Source organism: Urocampus carinirostris, chromosome 19, assembly GCF_059441175.1.
Source record: "Urocampus carinirostris isolate Australia breed hairy pipefish chromosome 19, RoL_Ucar_1.0, whole genome shotgun sequence".
Lineage (NCBI taxonomy): Eukaryota > Metazoa > Chordata > Actinopteri > Syngnathiformes > Syngnathidae > Urocampus > Urocampus carinirostris.
In genome coordinates, this window is record NC_142367.1 from 28,763,540 (window position 1) to 28,779,537 (window position 15,998).

General features: G+C 41.3%; 1 protein-coding gene across 3 annotated transcripts in view; it reads right to left on the bottom strand.

The window, feature by feature from the left end:
- Positions 1–594: 594 nt before the first annotated feature.
- The window catches only part of LOC148347934 (chaperone Ric-8A), a 45,938-nt gene continuing 30,534 nt past the window's right edge, over positions 595–15,998 (bottom strand). For all 3 annotated transcript variants that reach the window (XM_088323610.1, XM_088323611.1, XM_088323609.1), the window contains 9 exons: positions 13,179–13,696; positions 12,142–12,277; positions 10,350–10,538; positions 8,050–8,144; positions 6,654–6,804; positions 6,496–6,591; positions 2,953–3,097; positions 1,973–2,252; positions 595–1,046 (listed from right to left, as the gene is read on the bottom strand). In XM_088323610.1, the coding sequence (XP_088179736.1) occupies positions 905–1,046; positions 1,973–2,252; positions 2,953–3,097; positions 6,496–6,591; positions 6,654–6,804; positions 8,050–8,144; positions 10,350–10,538; positions 12,142–12,277; positions 13,179–13,696 (1,752 nt within the window). In that variant the 3' untranslated portion in view covers positions 595–904. The remainder of the gene's footprint in view (positions 1,047–1,972; positions 2,253–2,952; positions 3,098–6,495; positions 6,592–6,653; positions 6,805–8,049; positions 8,145–10,349; positions 10,539–12,141; positions 12,278–13,178; positions 13,697–15,998) is intronic.

The following is a 15,998-nucleotide window of genomic DNA, read 5'->3' on the forward strand; positions in this document are numbered from 1 at the left end:
GGGACAAAAAAACTGGATTGCATAAATCATTTCACAATACGAACTTTCAGAAAAGCACATTGGATCGGCACAACGACAATGAAAACTATTAGCTATGGAAATTCCGTTGCTGCAGGAAGAGAGAGGCAAGTATGAACGGATACGACATCAAAAAGACTTGCTTTCACTGCTAAAAATATTTAAGTGGATGGCAGTATTTTCAGTATTTTGTATAATGTACAATATTGTAAACCGAAAAATCTGAAGTGATAACTGCTTTGTATTACCAATAACCTGTGATGATTAAAACTGAATGAATATATAGATTTATATTATATATTTGTAGCTGATTTACAATTTCAACAGCAATAACACTCCATTTTTGGGACCCGTGGACCTCTGTTGTGGCTATTCCTACTTACTGTATTTATTCTCGTTTCATATGCAACCTAAAATCCGGGGGCGCGTTTTACACAAGGTTTTACGGTCGTCCGATGGCGTATTTGACGATTGATCGGAAATCTTGTCGATGGCGGAACTCGAGACGCCGTGGGAATTGAACCCGGGTCGCGGTGGTAAAAGCGCCAAAATGCATAGATGACATACAAAAAGGCATTCGATTTGATCAAGTATTCCTTTTTTATTCGAAGCGGCAGAGACGCCAAAGATGGAAATGAAAAAGCACGACGAGGGAAACTTCCTAAATCGGACTTTGAAGGACATGAAACGAATGTTGTTGACGTTAAGAAAAACACGATCTTTATCAAAAATCCATGGATTCAATAACGTTTGCAAATCGTAGTTTGAGCTGAGAAAAAGCAAAAAACGTCATACCGATTTTGAAACAAAAACGAGAGGGTCTTTATGACTCGTTTAGGGCCCCCAGCCCTTACTTTGAGAAGCGCCGCAGTAAAAGGATATCGTTTTATGTACTTGAGGGATTTTTCTCAGGATCATCGGCGTCATCGTCCGAGGCCGATTCTTCGGCGGAGCTGTCCTCTCGCAGTCCGGCCAATGGGACGAGCTTGCCGTCGGCGTCCACTCCCATTGGCTGAATGATCTTGCCTCTGCAGTCAGTGGAAAATTCCAAAGTTAATACGGTGACGGAGATTTCACGTCATCTGTTCTTGGATTGACCCCAAAATACGCTACATGTACATGTCACACTAACATTATAGATTTTTTTTCCTTTAACAGAAAAGGTTTTTTTGTAGTAGTATTTTTGCGTCATAATACTTCTGTAGTCTTTTTGTATTATTTCTATCATACTATTTTTGTTCCATAGTATCACTGTAGTAGGATGTTTTTAGTATTTCCATAGGAGTATTTTTAGCAGTAATTTGTCGTATTTCTGTCGCATTATTTTTGTAGTATTTCTGTAGTAGCAATTTTGTAGCATTTCTCTAGTACTTTTTGTAGTATTTCTTTTCTCTTTAGTATGTAGCAAAATAATATATTAGATCCCCGTTTTAATCACTAAATTTGATATTGGGCTTTGTAGTAGTTTTTACTATTTCTGCATCATAGCATATATGTACTATTCATTTTATAGTAGTTCTGTAGTATTATTTTTGTGTTAGTTCTGTAGTAGTATTTCTGTTTTAAAGTATTACTTTAGCAGTATTTTTAGTATTTCAATAGTAATATTTTTGCAGTAACTGTAGATGTATTTTTGTAGTATTTCTGTTAAAGTATTTTTGTGGAACTATGTTTGTAGTATTTCTTTTCTTTTCAAAGGTCGCAAAATAATATACGTGATCCCCGTTTCAATGACTACATTTGATATTAAGTTCTGTAGTAGTTTTTTACTATTTCTGTTGTAGTATTTTTGTAGTAGAGACTAAGATTTGGATGAATACATCTTATGATGATCAAAATGAATAATTTTCGTGTACTTTCTGTGATATTCTCATTCTGTATCACACCCTGTAGAACATTTTTCTCTGACCCGATTGGACCCCACCTCGTTCGGACCCTAGCACCGTTGGCAGACCTGGAGAGCTTGCTGAACATCCTGATGAGGTTCTCGGCCTCCTCCTCCTTTTCTCGCTCCGTCATGCCGAGCATGGGGTCGGGCGTCTCGGCTTCCAGCCGGCCGGTCACGGGATTGATCCGGTCTTTGACGCGACGATATTCTTCCGTGTCCGAATCCGATTCGCTGGAGTAGACGGTCTCGCCGCACCCGGACGTGGAGGCGGCGCCGCCCAAAAGGCCCCGGGTCGCCAGCAGGCCCGCCGCGTTGCCGTAACCCGTGTACTTGACGAAACGTCGGACTGCCAGAAAAAAGTCACAGAGCCTAAAAAAAATCCTAAAGCCCGCTTTGACCCGAGCCCGACCGATGAACTCGATTTGCGGGACCGAGCCTGAAGAAAACCCCATACAGTGGGACCTCGGTTATCGCGGTTAATGGGGACCAAAACCACCCACAAAAAGTGAAAATCTGCGAAGTAGCGATGCCCCTTCAAAAATGCTTAAAAAATAATATATATATATAGATATATATATATATATATATATATATATATATATATATATATATATATATATATTTATTATTATTATTTTATTCTATTATTATTATAACTCTGAACCTGCGAACGCGGAACCACGAAGTAGCGACACCCCTTCAAAAATGCTTAAAAAAACAAACCAAAAAAAAACCAATGCTAACCTGCTTATTGGGGTTATTAGGGTTTCAGTGTCTTACCCAAGGACACTTTGACATTTAACACGGACAAGCCGGGATTCGAACTGGGATCCCTTGATCCCAAGATGAGCGCTCTACCTCCTGAGCTACTGCCGCCCCAACCTGAACCTGCGAACGTCGAAGCGCGAAGTAGCGAGGTCCCACTGCATTTCATATTTTCCCTGTGAGGACTCGGGAGGAGGAGAGGGTATTTACGATCATAAACGAAAGCTTTTGGAACCGGGTTAAACAAGACCGGATAAACACGGACCTCTTTCATATCTCACCGTTTTCCTTGCAGAGGACAAAAATCAGATCGGCGGCGCAATGTTTGAGATCCGTGTCGAGGTGAGTCATGAGACGGATCAGCCGGCTCTTCACGCTGCCGCCTTCCTCTGGTCTTTGGGAAACATCTCTCAGGGGAGGCAGAACCTTATAAAATAAACTCACATTCAATCCATTATGTTAGGGCGTGTTCCAAAAGTCTCAAGTCCCCCATATCTCCTTCATAACTATGCTAGTAAGATAAAACGTGTGCGTTTTTTTTTTCTTTTTAGAGCCATTGATGGCGTGATCACTATCTGAATATTTGTGAAAATATGCTCCAGCACGGCGGCGCAGTGGTTAGCGCTTGTGCGGCACAGTTCATGTCATGGGAACCTGTCGTGGGTTCAAATCCAGCTCCAGACTTCCTGTGCGGAGTTTGTATGTTCTCCCCGTGCTTGCGTGGGTTTCCTCCGGGCACTTCGGTTTCCTCCCACGTTCCAAAAAACATGCATTTCAGGTGAATTGGTCGGTCCAAATTGTCCCTAGGTGTAAATGAGCGAATGAGTTGTCTGTCCCCGTGTGCCCTGCGATTGGCTGGCAACCAGTTCAGGGTGTCCCCTGCCCACTGCCCGGAGATGGCTGGGATGGGCTCCAGCCCCCCCCGCGACCCTAATGAGGATAAGCGGTACGGCTGATGAGATGATGAGATGCTCCCTGTGTCTCGGATTCCAAAAGACATGGATGATCTGAAGGCGCCAAGAACAGAAGCTGTTGCAAGCACAGGCTCGATGGTGCTTACGTTCAACATATTTGAACATCAATCCATCCATTATCTGTACCGCTTATCCTCAGTAGGGTCGCGGGGGTGCTGGAGCCCATCCCAGCTATCTTTGGGCAGTGTGCAGGGGAACACCCTCATCTGGTCTCAGGCACACAGGGACAGACACCTCACTTTCTCATTCCCACCAAGGGACAATTTGGACCAGCCGATTAACCTGAAACGCATGTTTTTAGAATGTGGGAGGAAACCGGAGTGCCCGGAGGAAACCCACGCAAGCACGGGGAGAACATGCAAACTCCACACAGGTGGTTCATGACCTCAGAACTGCGCTGCCATGCTGCCCCATAAGTAAGTAGCTTGCTTATCTTGTATCGCGAGGCTTAGGTCCTGAACTGACAGTCCAGAGCACTCGTAATGTATATAGTGTTTGCAGTGACTGCACTGGATCATTGCTCCATGGTCCACGGCACCGCAAAAACATGGTTTAGAAACTGCCTTTCTAGGCGCCATATCAAATAAATCAAAAACTCAGTTCAATTATTGAGTAAAACAAAACAAAAACTTCGACTCGACTTCCATGTCAAAATTGAAGTGACCGGCTTTCTGAATTCACCAGACGTGTTTTTATATCCTTAATAGTTTCTGTTACTCGATCTTAGAGTGCAACCAGGACACATCATTAGTGACTCTCCCAGGTTCAACGGGTGTTTCCTGTCTTAGTCAGATACCTTCGCTCAGGCGATCGATCCCCTGACTTGAGTCCTGGTCGCGTTCTACACCAAGCCTCCCTGTTCCCTAAGCAGAACTGCTCCCAGGATGCCATTGAAGGCTATTGGCCCGTGCAGTCCAAGAATCCAGAAGAACCCCGGGTCACTGCCCTCTAGCAGACCCTCTACACCAGGGGTGTCAAACTCATTTGAACTCGGGGGCCACACGATAGAACAAACATTCTGTCGGGGGCCGGACGAGTAGATTAAAGAGAAAGAAAAAGAGAGATAAAGAAATAGGAGGAAGGGGGAGGGGAAATGAGAGAGGGCCTAACAAAGAAAGAAAAAGAGCATGAGAAACAAAAGATAAAAAGTCATGAGAGAGGGGGAAAAGAAAGGGAGGGGAAGAAAGAAATACAAAGAGAGAGAGGGAGAGAGAGAGAGAGAGAGAGAGAGAGAGAAGGGGTGGAAGACAAAGAGAGAGAGAGAGAGAGAGAGAGAGAGAGGAAAGGGGTGGAAGACAGAGCGAGAGAGAGAGAGAGAGAGAGAGAGAAGGGGTGGAAGACAAAGAGAGAGAGAGAGAGAGAGAGAGAGAGAGAGAGAGAGGAAAGGGGTGGAAGACAGAGCGAGAGAGAGAGAGAGAGAGAAAAGGGGTGGAAGACAAAGAGAGAGAGAGAGAGAGAGAGAGAGAGAGAGAAAGAGAGAAAAGGGGTGGAAGACAAAGAGAGAGAGAGAGAGAGAGAAAAAAGGGGTGGAAGACAAAGAGAGAGATAGAGAGAGAGAAAGAGAGAGAGAGAGAGAGAGAGAGAGAGAGAGAGAGAGAGAGAGAGAAAAGGGGTGGAAGACAAGAGAGAGAGAGAGAGAGAGAGAGAGAGAGAGGAAAGGGGTGGAAGACAGAGCGAGAGAGAGAGAGAGAGAGAAAAGGGGTGGAAGACAAAGAGAGAGAGAGAGAGAGAGAGAGAGAGAGAGAGAAAGAGAGAAAAGGGGTGGAAGACAAAGAGAGAGAGAGAGAGAGAGAGAAAAGGGGTGGAAGACAAAGAGAGAGATAGAGAGAGAGAAAGAGAGAGAGAGAGAGAGAGAGAGAGAGAGAGAGAGAGAGAGAGAGAGAGAGAGAGAGAGAGAGAAAAGGGGTGGAAGACAAAGAGAGAGAGAGAGAGAGAGAGAGAGAGAGAGAGAGAGGAAAGGGGTGGAAGACAGAGCGAGAGAGAGAGAGAGACATATTGACATTGATTTGGGACACGGGATTTGGCATTATTATCATTTCATACATTTGATGAAATCATCCAATGACACACAGTGAAATCAAATGTGCTGAAGATTTAGCTTTTGTCTAGAGAGCGGGTTTGGCAGTTTTTTCAATTTTGTCTGAAAATATAGGATGTGGCTCTCTCAATTTCTTTTTAAAACATTTTTTGCTTTTATGGCTCTTTGGGTCAAAAAGCTTCCTAACCCCTGGTCTAGGGGATCTTTTGGCCAGCTATGTGTCCAGGCCCCCCCTTGCTCATGCCCACCGCTCTCCCGTAGAGCTCCCAGATAAATATTGTCGCAATAAGACTTTTGTCTACGTGTACTACGTGATATTAAAAAGATGATTAAAGAGTTATTATGTCACCAAGTACTTTGTGAGGCACACAATTCTCTTATAGTGAGACAAAAGATTCTTATTCGGCGTAGGTCTCAGCCCCCACCAATAGGATTCGTGATAGCATTAGCACGCTAACAGCAACGGTCATTCATTTCTCATGGCCTTTTTTTTCATATTAGAGGTTTTACCAATATATTGATGGTTTTACTCAAAAGGCGAAGGGCGTGGACTTTATTTATAAGTGAAGGTAAGACGGTCAATGCTACTGTCACGAGACCGGACCAGATCGGAGGCAGGAAGGATGAACTCATTCGCGTTAACGATCAGTACTTTTATTTAGCAAAATAAAAGTTGTCCAACACTCAGGGACAAAACAAAACAAAAACAGGCTTACAGGCAAACAGGAACTAAGACTAGGGATACTCACAAAACAGGCTCTTACTCAAAACGTGCCAACACAGGTTTCCTCCGAAAACACGGCAAAACTTACGTATTTTCTGATGTAGTGGCGTGTTTCTTTGTGTGCCCGGCAGCTCTCGGTGAGAAGATTGAGGACCGGCGTCAGTTTTTCTTTGACTTTCTCGCCCTTTGAAGAAGAAAAGAGCCGTCGGGTTTTCCTAAAACACGGCAAAGATGGAAATAGACTACCGATTCCAGGCGACGCTCCATAAACAAGAGCAGGGCGCGGACGCAATCCATGTTGATGCCGTGACACTGCTCGGAATCGGGCTTCGGAGGCACCGCCACAAGGACGTCCAGACACTGGAGCGGCAGAGCCGACAACAAGTTGACCGTGTGTCTATTCCAGAAACAAATACTCAAGATTTATGACCGATGCGCACCATAGGACAAATCTGGAGTACTCATTGACCTTCTATTCCGACAATCATGTATTGAAAGCGGTTACGTCTCATCGTGAAAATATAAGATCAAAAATATAATGAACACTTATATTTGAGCAGCTTCGGCGACAGACTGCTGTCACAGTCTTGTTCCGCGGACAGACCTAGGAGATCATTTCTTCCTCATGCCATGAGGCTCTTTAACTCCACCCGGGAGAGTAAACGCCTGCATTAAACCACACCCTACATTTGCATATTACCCTATTTTTATGACAGTGTGTATTTTATGTAGCACTATTTAAATACTCTATATCAACACGTTACATCGGGTATTTTATTTTATTCTTTTATTTTTCAACACAAGGATACTGCTGGAAGTGTGAATTTCCCTACAGGGATGTATAAAGTATCTATCTATCTATCTATCTATCTATCTATCTATCTATCTATCTATCTATCTATCTATCTATCTATCTATCTATCTATTCAGGGTTAAAGTTATCTCTTATTTTTTTCAAAATCGCTTAATTTTCACATTTCATTAACATTTTTAAGAAAACTAGTATGGAATGTCTTACTTTGCCTAGCATTTGCAAATGCAGGGTGAGGCACACAGTTCTCTTGCCTCATGGCAGAGGGCGATAGTGAGCAATGATAACGCACACCTCAGCCCCACACAATAACATTTTGGATAGTATTAGCAAGCTAACACCAAGTCAAGCTAGCAAGATTTTGGTTCCCATTGCGTGGACTTTTTTTTTTTCTTCAATTTTGCAAATTTAAGACTTTTAAAGACCCTTTGTTCAAAATGAGCAACCCTTACGACTGCATTTCCAAATGTGGGAAATATCAGCCGGATCTTGCTGTTTTAAATATGTCCACTAGATGTCGCCAGGGGCCACGTGCAAAGCACCCACTGCAGCTGTATTTTTATTTCTCGATGTTATTTTGTCTTTAAATAAAAATGACGGACGCGGTGTTTGAGGCATTAGAAAAAAAATAAAAAATTTGAACCAAATAGCATCTTTAGCTTTAGCTCCTTTCTATTATAGATATGAAATTTAGCAGTGATATTCCAATATTTAGGTAAAGATGTAAAAAAAGCAGGAAGACTGAAAAGTAAAAAGAAAAAAGAGAAATGAAAAGAATAATAAAAATAGAAAGAATAAGAGAAAAAAAAGAATACAAGAAACGAGTCTCACCCTTGCAGTTCATCAGTGTCCTCAGGTGTCACACACTTCCGCATCATGCATAGACGCAAAATGGCCACTAGATGGCGGTAAAGAGCTGCGTCCACCTGTTATAGTTATACGGTTACACATCTGTATGTCATATTTCTTTCTATTAGTTTTGATCAACAAGTTGGTTTTGAAACGCTGACAATGAAAGAAAAAAATGGATGTTAGAGCCGTTTTGAGCACAAGTTGAATTTTAAACTTGTAGTATTACAGTAATTTTATTTCACTGTGAATGTGTAAAACTGGAGTGTTATGCCCAATTTCGTTGTCACAATATGTTAACCCATTTTGTAACAATGACAATAAAGGTAGATTCTATTCTATTCTATTCTAATTTTATTTCTTTCAAAGACTTGTAGTATTTCTGCTGTTGGATTTTTATCGTCTTTATTTCGTGTTTTTGTAATATAACTGGAACTGTGGTTTTGTAGTATCTTTCTAGAAGTATTTTTCTAGTATTTAATGATTTTGTAATATTATCGAAGTTGTTTTTTTGTCGTATATATTTAGTATTTTTATATTACTCTACAGTAGTTGCATTTTTGTAGTATTCCATGTTAGCATTTTGCAGTAATCCCGCTGTTGTATTTTGTTCGTATTTCTGCAAGGTTATTTCTGTAGTAGTAATTTTGTAGTATTTCTGTTGTAACATTTTCGTAGAAGTATTTTTGTATTATAGTAATAGTATGGTGGTATTTTTGTAGTATTTTTAAGAATTTCCATAGTACAATTTTCTTAATATTTTTGTAGTCTTTCTTTGGTATTTTTGTAGTATTTTTAAGTATTTCAATAGTACAATTTTCTTAATATTTATGTAGTATTTCTTTGGTATTTTTGTAGTATTTTTAAGTATTTCCATAGTACAATTTTCTTAATATTTAGATAGTATTTCATTGGTATTTTTTGTAGTATTTTAAAGTATTTCCAGAGTATAATTTTCTTAATATTTAGATAGTATTTCATTGGTATTTTTGTAGTATTTTTAAGTATTTCATAGTACAATTTTCTTAATATTTAGGTAGTATTTCTTTGGTATTTTTGTAGTATTTTTAAGTATTTCAATAGTACAATTTTCTTAATATTTATGTAGTATTTCTTTGGTATTTTTGTAGTATTTTTAAGTATTTCCATAGTACAATTTTCTTAATATTTAGATAGTATTTCATTGGTATTTTTTGTAGTATTTTAAAGTATTTCCAGAGTATAATTTTCTTAATATTTAGATAGTATTTCATTGGTATTTTTGTAGTATTTTTAAGTATTTCATAGTACAATTTTCTTAATATTTAGGTAGTATTTCTTTGGTATTTTTGTAGTATTTTTAAGTATTTCCATAGTACAATTTTCTTAATATTTAGATAGTATTTCATTGGTATTTTTTGTAGTATTTTTAAGTATTTCCATAGTACAATTTTCTTAATATTTAGATAGTATTTCATTGGTATTTTTTGTAGTATTTTAAAGTATTTTCAGAGTATAATTTTCCTAATATTTATGTAGTATTCCTTTGGTATTATTGTAGTATTTTTAAGTATTTTCATAGTACAATTTTCTTAATATTTAGATAGTATTTCATTGGTATTTTTTGTAGTATTTTAAAGTATTTCCAGAGTATAATTTTCTTAATATTTATGTAGTATTTCTTTGGTATTTTTGTAGTTCTGTATTTCTGCCTTAATAAATCTTAAGTGGTATTATTGTATTATTTCTGTGTCCTAGTTTTTCTACAGTAGTACAAATTTTCAAAGTGCAGTGGTGAGCACATTGGCCTAGCACTTAAAAGGTAAAATTTCTTGGTCAGGAGAGGGATGGGCGCCACCAGGCTGTACTTGCCCCAGAAACAGCGCCCCCTACCACCCGTGTGCTTCAGGGATCCAACCGACCAGCCAGGTATCTTTGTCTTATATTATTATTCTCATGGTATTTTTGTAGTTTTTCTATAAACTATACGCATAGGTAGTATTCCTTTAGTATTGTTGTAATATTGCAGTAGGTGTTTTTGTATAATAGTATTCCTGTAGTTTTATTTTTGTAGTATTTCTGCCGTAAATACTGTATTTCCGTAGTAGTAATTTGGTAGTATTTCTGTAGTAAAGCTTTGTGCTAATTAGTAACAAAAAGGAGTCTTTGAAACGCGGTCCGGAATTTACAGTTTATTTTGTCTTTTATTAGCATATTTGGTACTGGAATCATCCAAAAGTATTTGAAAGTAATCCAGTTAAAGTAACCCTACCCAACCCTGGTCCCGGAATATTCCAAGTTACCTCGGCCGGCGACAGTCGGTGGGACCCGTGCGTGAGGTTGAAAAGGATTTTGAGGATCTCAACGAGGCGTTGAGAGGCCTCGGGAGAAATGGCTTCGGCCGCGGGGTCCAGAATGCACTCGTACTGCTCCTTCCATTGCACCTCAAGGCAACTTTCCAGGGTGGCTGAGAGGATGGAGACGCCTCCCTCCTGAAGAGAGCAATACAGAAGAAGTACCACAACGAGAGAGAAATGAACCGACGATGTCTTATTCAGAGCAGGGGCAAAAAAAACAATATGGAAACTGTAGCTGTCATGTCCAGCATGGTCGCGTGGCGACCGGCTGGCCCCGCCCCCTGGGCACCGGCTGGAGCAGATCGTCTAATTTGCGTGTGGGCTTCTTAAGGGTGGGTTGTTGGTATTGCGGGTTGCTGGTTCATTGCATTTTCTGTTCTGCATTTTCTGTTCGGTTTTGCTCTGTCCTGTCCTGTTTTGTTTGATTTGGAGGAAACCTGTGTTGACACGTTTTGAGTAAAAGCCTGTTTTGTGAGTATCCCTAGTCTTAGCCTGTAAGCCTGTTTTTGTTTTGTTTTGTCCCAGAGTGTTGGACAACTTTTATTTTGCTAAATAAAAGTACTGATCGTTAACACGAATGAGTTCATCCTTCCTGCCTCCGATCTGGTCCGGTCTAGATTGTTTTCCTCTTTTTTTTTCTATTTTTCTAATGTGGGTTGAAAATATTGCTTACAGTGAGAAAAATTCACCATCTTCTACATATGTAAAGGTTTCCTTTTTTAAGTATTGTTTCTCTTATTTTGTCACTGAAGTTTGAGGCAATTTCTTAAAGCGACAGTGTATAATATTTAGTCAAGTCAAGTCATGTTTATTTTTTTTGCCCTTTGATCACAAGGAGTCTCAAAAGGCTGCCCAGACTATTGCAAACTACAGACTATTATGACACCATCCCCTGATCTAATATCCACATGAGGGCAAGGAAAAACTCAAAAACCTCAACATGAGGAAAATGAAGAAACCTTGAGAAGGGACAGTCTCAAAGGTCTGCAAAGACTATTGCAAACTACAGACTATTATGACACCATCCCCTGATCTAAAACCTACATGAGGGCAAGGGAAAACTCAACATTCTCAAGTCAAGTCATGTTTAATTGTTTGGCCCTTAATCACAAAGAGTCTCAAAGGTCTGCACAGACCACAGATTATTGCAAACCACAGACTATTATGACACCTTCCCCTGATCTAAAACCTACACGAGGGCAAGGAAAAACTCAAAAACCTCAACATGAGGAAAATGAAGAAACCCTGAGAAGGAGACGCACATGAGGTCGTGGTACAAAAAAAAACGTATTCAGTTGATTTAAATACTAGGCGAAAAACATGGACTATCATACAAATGTTAATTATTATTTACAGTGGAAACCCTACCTAGAAGTCGTCGCCATGGTTGTCCAGTATCTTGCTGCTACACTGTGCTCAATACAGTGACATCGAGTGCTCAAATATTACACAGTGTACCTGTAGAACACTATCATCATTTACGAGCATAATAGTTGTTTTAACATTAATCATCAAGTCATTTTGTGCAAAATGCTACGTAAAAATTGGTAATTTATCGCCGAAAGCTGAAGAGCCGTTTGGGGAATGAAAGAGACTCTTTTTAGTGCTTAACTATTGCACAATGTCCCTTTCATACAAGAAGAATGAACCGAAACGAGAACAATGGTCTGCCAACCGGGTACGAGTTGATTTTTGGCATCCGCACAAAAGAAAAAAAGTGAAAATAAGTTGAGGTCACCTGCTGCAGTTGAGCACTTAGCTCGGGTCGAAGCGCAGTCACGAGAAACGTCAGTCGTAATTCGTAGAAGTGAAGACTGGAAGGAGCCCACAAACTGACGCCGGAGGAGAGACGCTCTCTGAGTCCGCATAGGAGCCTGCCACGAGAAACACGAAAGGCAAGCTTGAGGACCACTTCAAGGGACAGTGTGTCATATTCTTGTATTGGGTCACTGAAAAAATAAGTGGAAGAATACAAACTACGAAGACTCAGAGTGACCCAAAAGCACAATTTATAGGTGAGGGTCATGCTATCCAATCTAATCTTTTAAACAACTTTAGACATGCCGATTTGTGTGTCTGTGTGTATGTGACCTATAGGCTCCGAAACTGCAGAACCGATTTGTGTGAAAATGTAAACCCTGTTATTTTAGGCCTCTACGAGTGTTTTTAACTAGGTTTTGTGTCAAGGCACCTCGGATAAATACCAACAAAAATCATGAAACATCTGATAGAGTGCGGTCTTCTTCTACCGCCCGCTGGCGGTCAAATTGGGCATTACAGCTCCCAACCGCTGACCACTCCAGGCAGCCCAATCCAATCGGCCTGGGATATTTTGCTTGTTTGAAATAACTACTAATACCTCTAGACTGGACTAGACTACACTAAAATACACTCCACTAACAAGACTAGTATAGCCTAGAATTTCTTACACTAGACTACAATAGACTAAACAAGCCTACACCAAACTAGACTAAACTATTTACACTATTAAGACTAGTCTGTTTTACACTAGACGGGACTATCCTAAACTAGACTAAACCAAACTACATGAGTATAGTACAATAGACTAGACAAGACAATACAACTAAAATACTAAATAAACAGTACAGTACTAAAACCAATTATTTTGAATAACCTAAGAGTATTTTTTTTTAAATTCACGTTTACATGATCGTGTACGTTTGCTTTTCTTTCAAAATGAATATCTATGAATTTTCTTTTACCACTAGGAGGCACTAAATAATACACTGTCCCTATGTCGAGTCGTACTCCTACCCCAGGGTGCTGAATCGTTCCTGTGCACAGGTGCTGTTGTACACCAGGTTACACAAAACCTTGAGAGCTTCCTTCCTCTTCATCTCCTCTTCGGACGTTCCGTCCTCCCGGTCTTCGTCCTCCATCACGCTCTCTCTCCGGTCCTTCCTCCCTCGTGCCAGCTCCTTGCGACGGACGCCGCCCCCGTGCGACGGGTCCGGGGGCGGCCCGTAGCCCTCGGCGTCGAACCCGAACGCCGAGCTGTCCGGGTCCTCGTCCGCCTCCCCGCCGGACGTCCGGCTCTCCCGGGCGAGGGAAGCCAGGATTCGGTCGTAGAAGCGGGAATCGGGCTCGGGACCGTCGGGTCGGTTGTCGCTCAGGCCGGCCGCTTGAGCAACGGTGAGGAGAGCGTCTTCGGTCACCAAAGGTCCCAGAATCCTCTGGTCTCGAGAGAGGATCTTCAGGGAACGCAGAGCAACTCGCAGCAGATGGCAAGAAACTCCCGTTCGGAGAAATCTTAGCAGCACCGCCGCCAGACTCTGAACACACACATATATAGTTTATGGCAGTGTTTCTCAACATGGGGGTCGCGGACCCGACTTTAGTGGGCCTTTGCCTCGGCAACAATGCTCAGAAGAACCAGCTCAGTAGCCTAGATGGTAAGGCGCCCGCTTTGAGACTGGGAGGTCGGTGGTTCGCGCCCCGGCCGAGTCATTCCTAAGACTTAAAAAGTGGTCGGCGGCGCCCTCTGTTGGCTGCGGCTGCATCGGCTCGTTACAACGGGTCAGGTGCAATCGACATTTCGTTCTGTGTACATTGTTACACAGAATGACAATACAAGGAAATTATTATTATTATTATTAAGAAGAAAAACACTCCCTAAAGCTAGACCACAGGCCCGCTAAGGGATTGAATCCGGCCCGCGAGACAACACTCAGAGAAGCGCAAGAGAAAAACAAGCTGCAGGTTGAAATATGTCAACTTGATGTTTCCAAAGCCAGGTGCCTCGAACAAAGACACTCTACTTGTATTTCTCTCTCTTTCTCTCTCTCTCTCTCTCTCTCTCTCTTTCTTTTCCACCCCTTTTCTCCCACTCTGTCTCTTTCCCTCGCTGTGTCTCTCTTTTTCTCTTCCTTCGTTGTTCTTTGTCTCTTTCTCCCTGTGTCTTTTAACCTCTTTTGCTCTAACTTCCTTTTTTCCTTTTCTCTCTTCTCTTTCTCTCTTCATACCATCGCACTTTCTTTTCTCTTTTCTCTCCTTCTGTCTTTCTATTTCTCTTTGGATTTCTTTCTTCCTCTCCCTTTCTTTTCCCCCTCTCTCACGGCTTTTTATCTTTTGTTTCTCACGCTCTCTCCCTCTCTCTCTTTTTCTTTCTTTGTCCCGCCCTCTCTCCTTTTCCCTCCCTCTTTCTCTTATTTCTTTATCTCTTTAATCTACTAGTCCGGCCCCCGACAGAATGTTTGTTCTATCGTGTGGCCCCCCAGTTAAAATGAATTTGACACCCCTAACGCTAGACAATGATAATGCCCTTATCGATCTCTTATACCTGCTCAATCAATCGGCGCGTTTCAGATGGACTACATCTCACTTTATGGTCATTTTGTGGGTTTTATTTCTTTTTACTGCCCGGAATAATGGGTCCCAAGAAAGTGAGTGATAAGGGGAAGGAAAAATGGCGACAGAATCGAGTGAAAGAAGGAAATGATTGCAAAAATACAAAAATGGTATCAAAATGGTATCAAAATGTTATTATTTAGCTTTTTACCAGTATATCGATCTTTATTAATTCCATAATCAAATAATGATGCATGTTTAAGTAAATCTTTATAGCTTAAAACACACTTCTATTTTATAGCATATGAATAACCTATATTTTATGTTGATAGTACGTGTATTATTTGCCCTTATGTAGGTTTTAGATCAGGGGATGGTGTCATAATTTGAGACTCTTTGTGATTAAGGGCCAAAGAATTAAACATGACTTGACTTGAATTTTTTTTTGGTGGCTATTTTAAAGCAGGTTTAGGGGGTGGCTTATATGCCATGTAGGCTTATATGTGAGTATATAGGGCACTCGAAGTTGTTTTGTTTTTGTTGGCCATTTTGTTTTTGGACAAAAAGGTGAATAGAGTTTCCTGCACAATCCTTTCATTTGAGAAGTGGAAATGTTTTTATGTTTGGGTCGCAGCTTGTCATTGGGGTGAAATGGTGGGTCCTAAAGCACACCCGTCAAGAACCAAAGCGTCGCTGCCACGAGCGGCTGCCTTTTCCAGAAGCTGCCCTATTGTTTTATTGTCTGCTCCTATCTTCGGTGTTTTTTCTTCCCGTTTTGACAACTACACTATGGATTACTTTTATCCTATGGACATGGGTTTTAACGCACAAGAAATGCGTGTATTCAAGGAATTTCAACTCCTTGCCCTGAAGAATTCTCATGCCGGCGTGATGAAGGGGCCCATCGTGGAAGAAGAGCCGGAGCTAGCGAAGCGTCTAGCGGCGTCATAAGTCTTCGGTACCATCCGTAATCATGGTAAATGCGAACTCACGACCAAATAAGATCATCGAGTGCTGGTGGAAAACATAGAAGCGCACAGGGAGCGCAGTTGCTGTGTTTTGCGGAAACGTGACTCACGTTTAGCATTCCGGACGCTAACGTGTAGCCACCCGGAGCTACCCGGAGCAATCCGGCTTCAACGCCGCAAAACAGAGACACGAAAGCTGGGGGGAATCGGAGAGGAGGCGGACTTGCTAACACGAGGTGGTGTATCCCTGGATTTTCACAAAGAAAAGTTTTCCATCTGCCGCAGGGATGTCGAACTTTTGGACTGGCGTGACGTAATT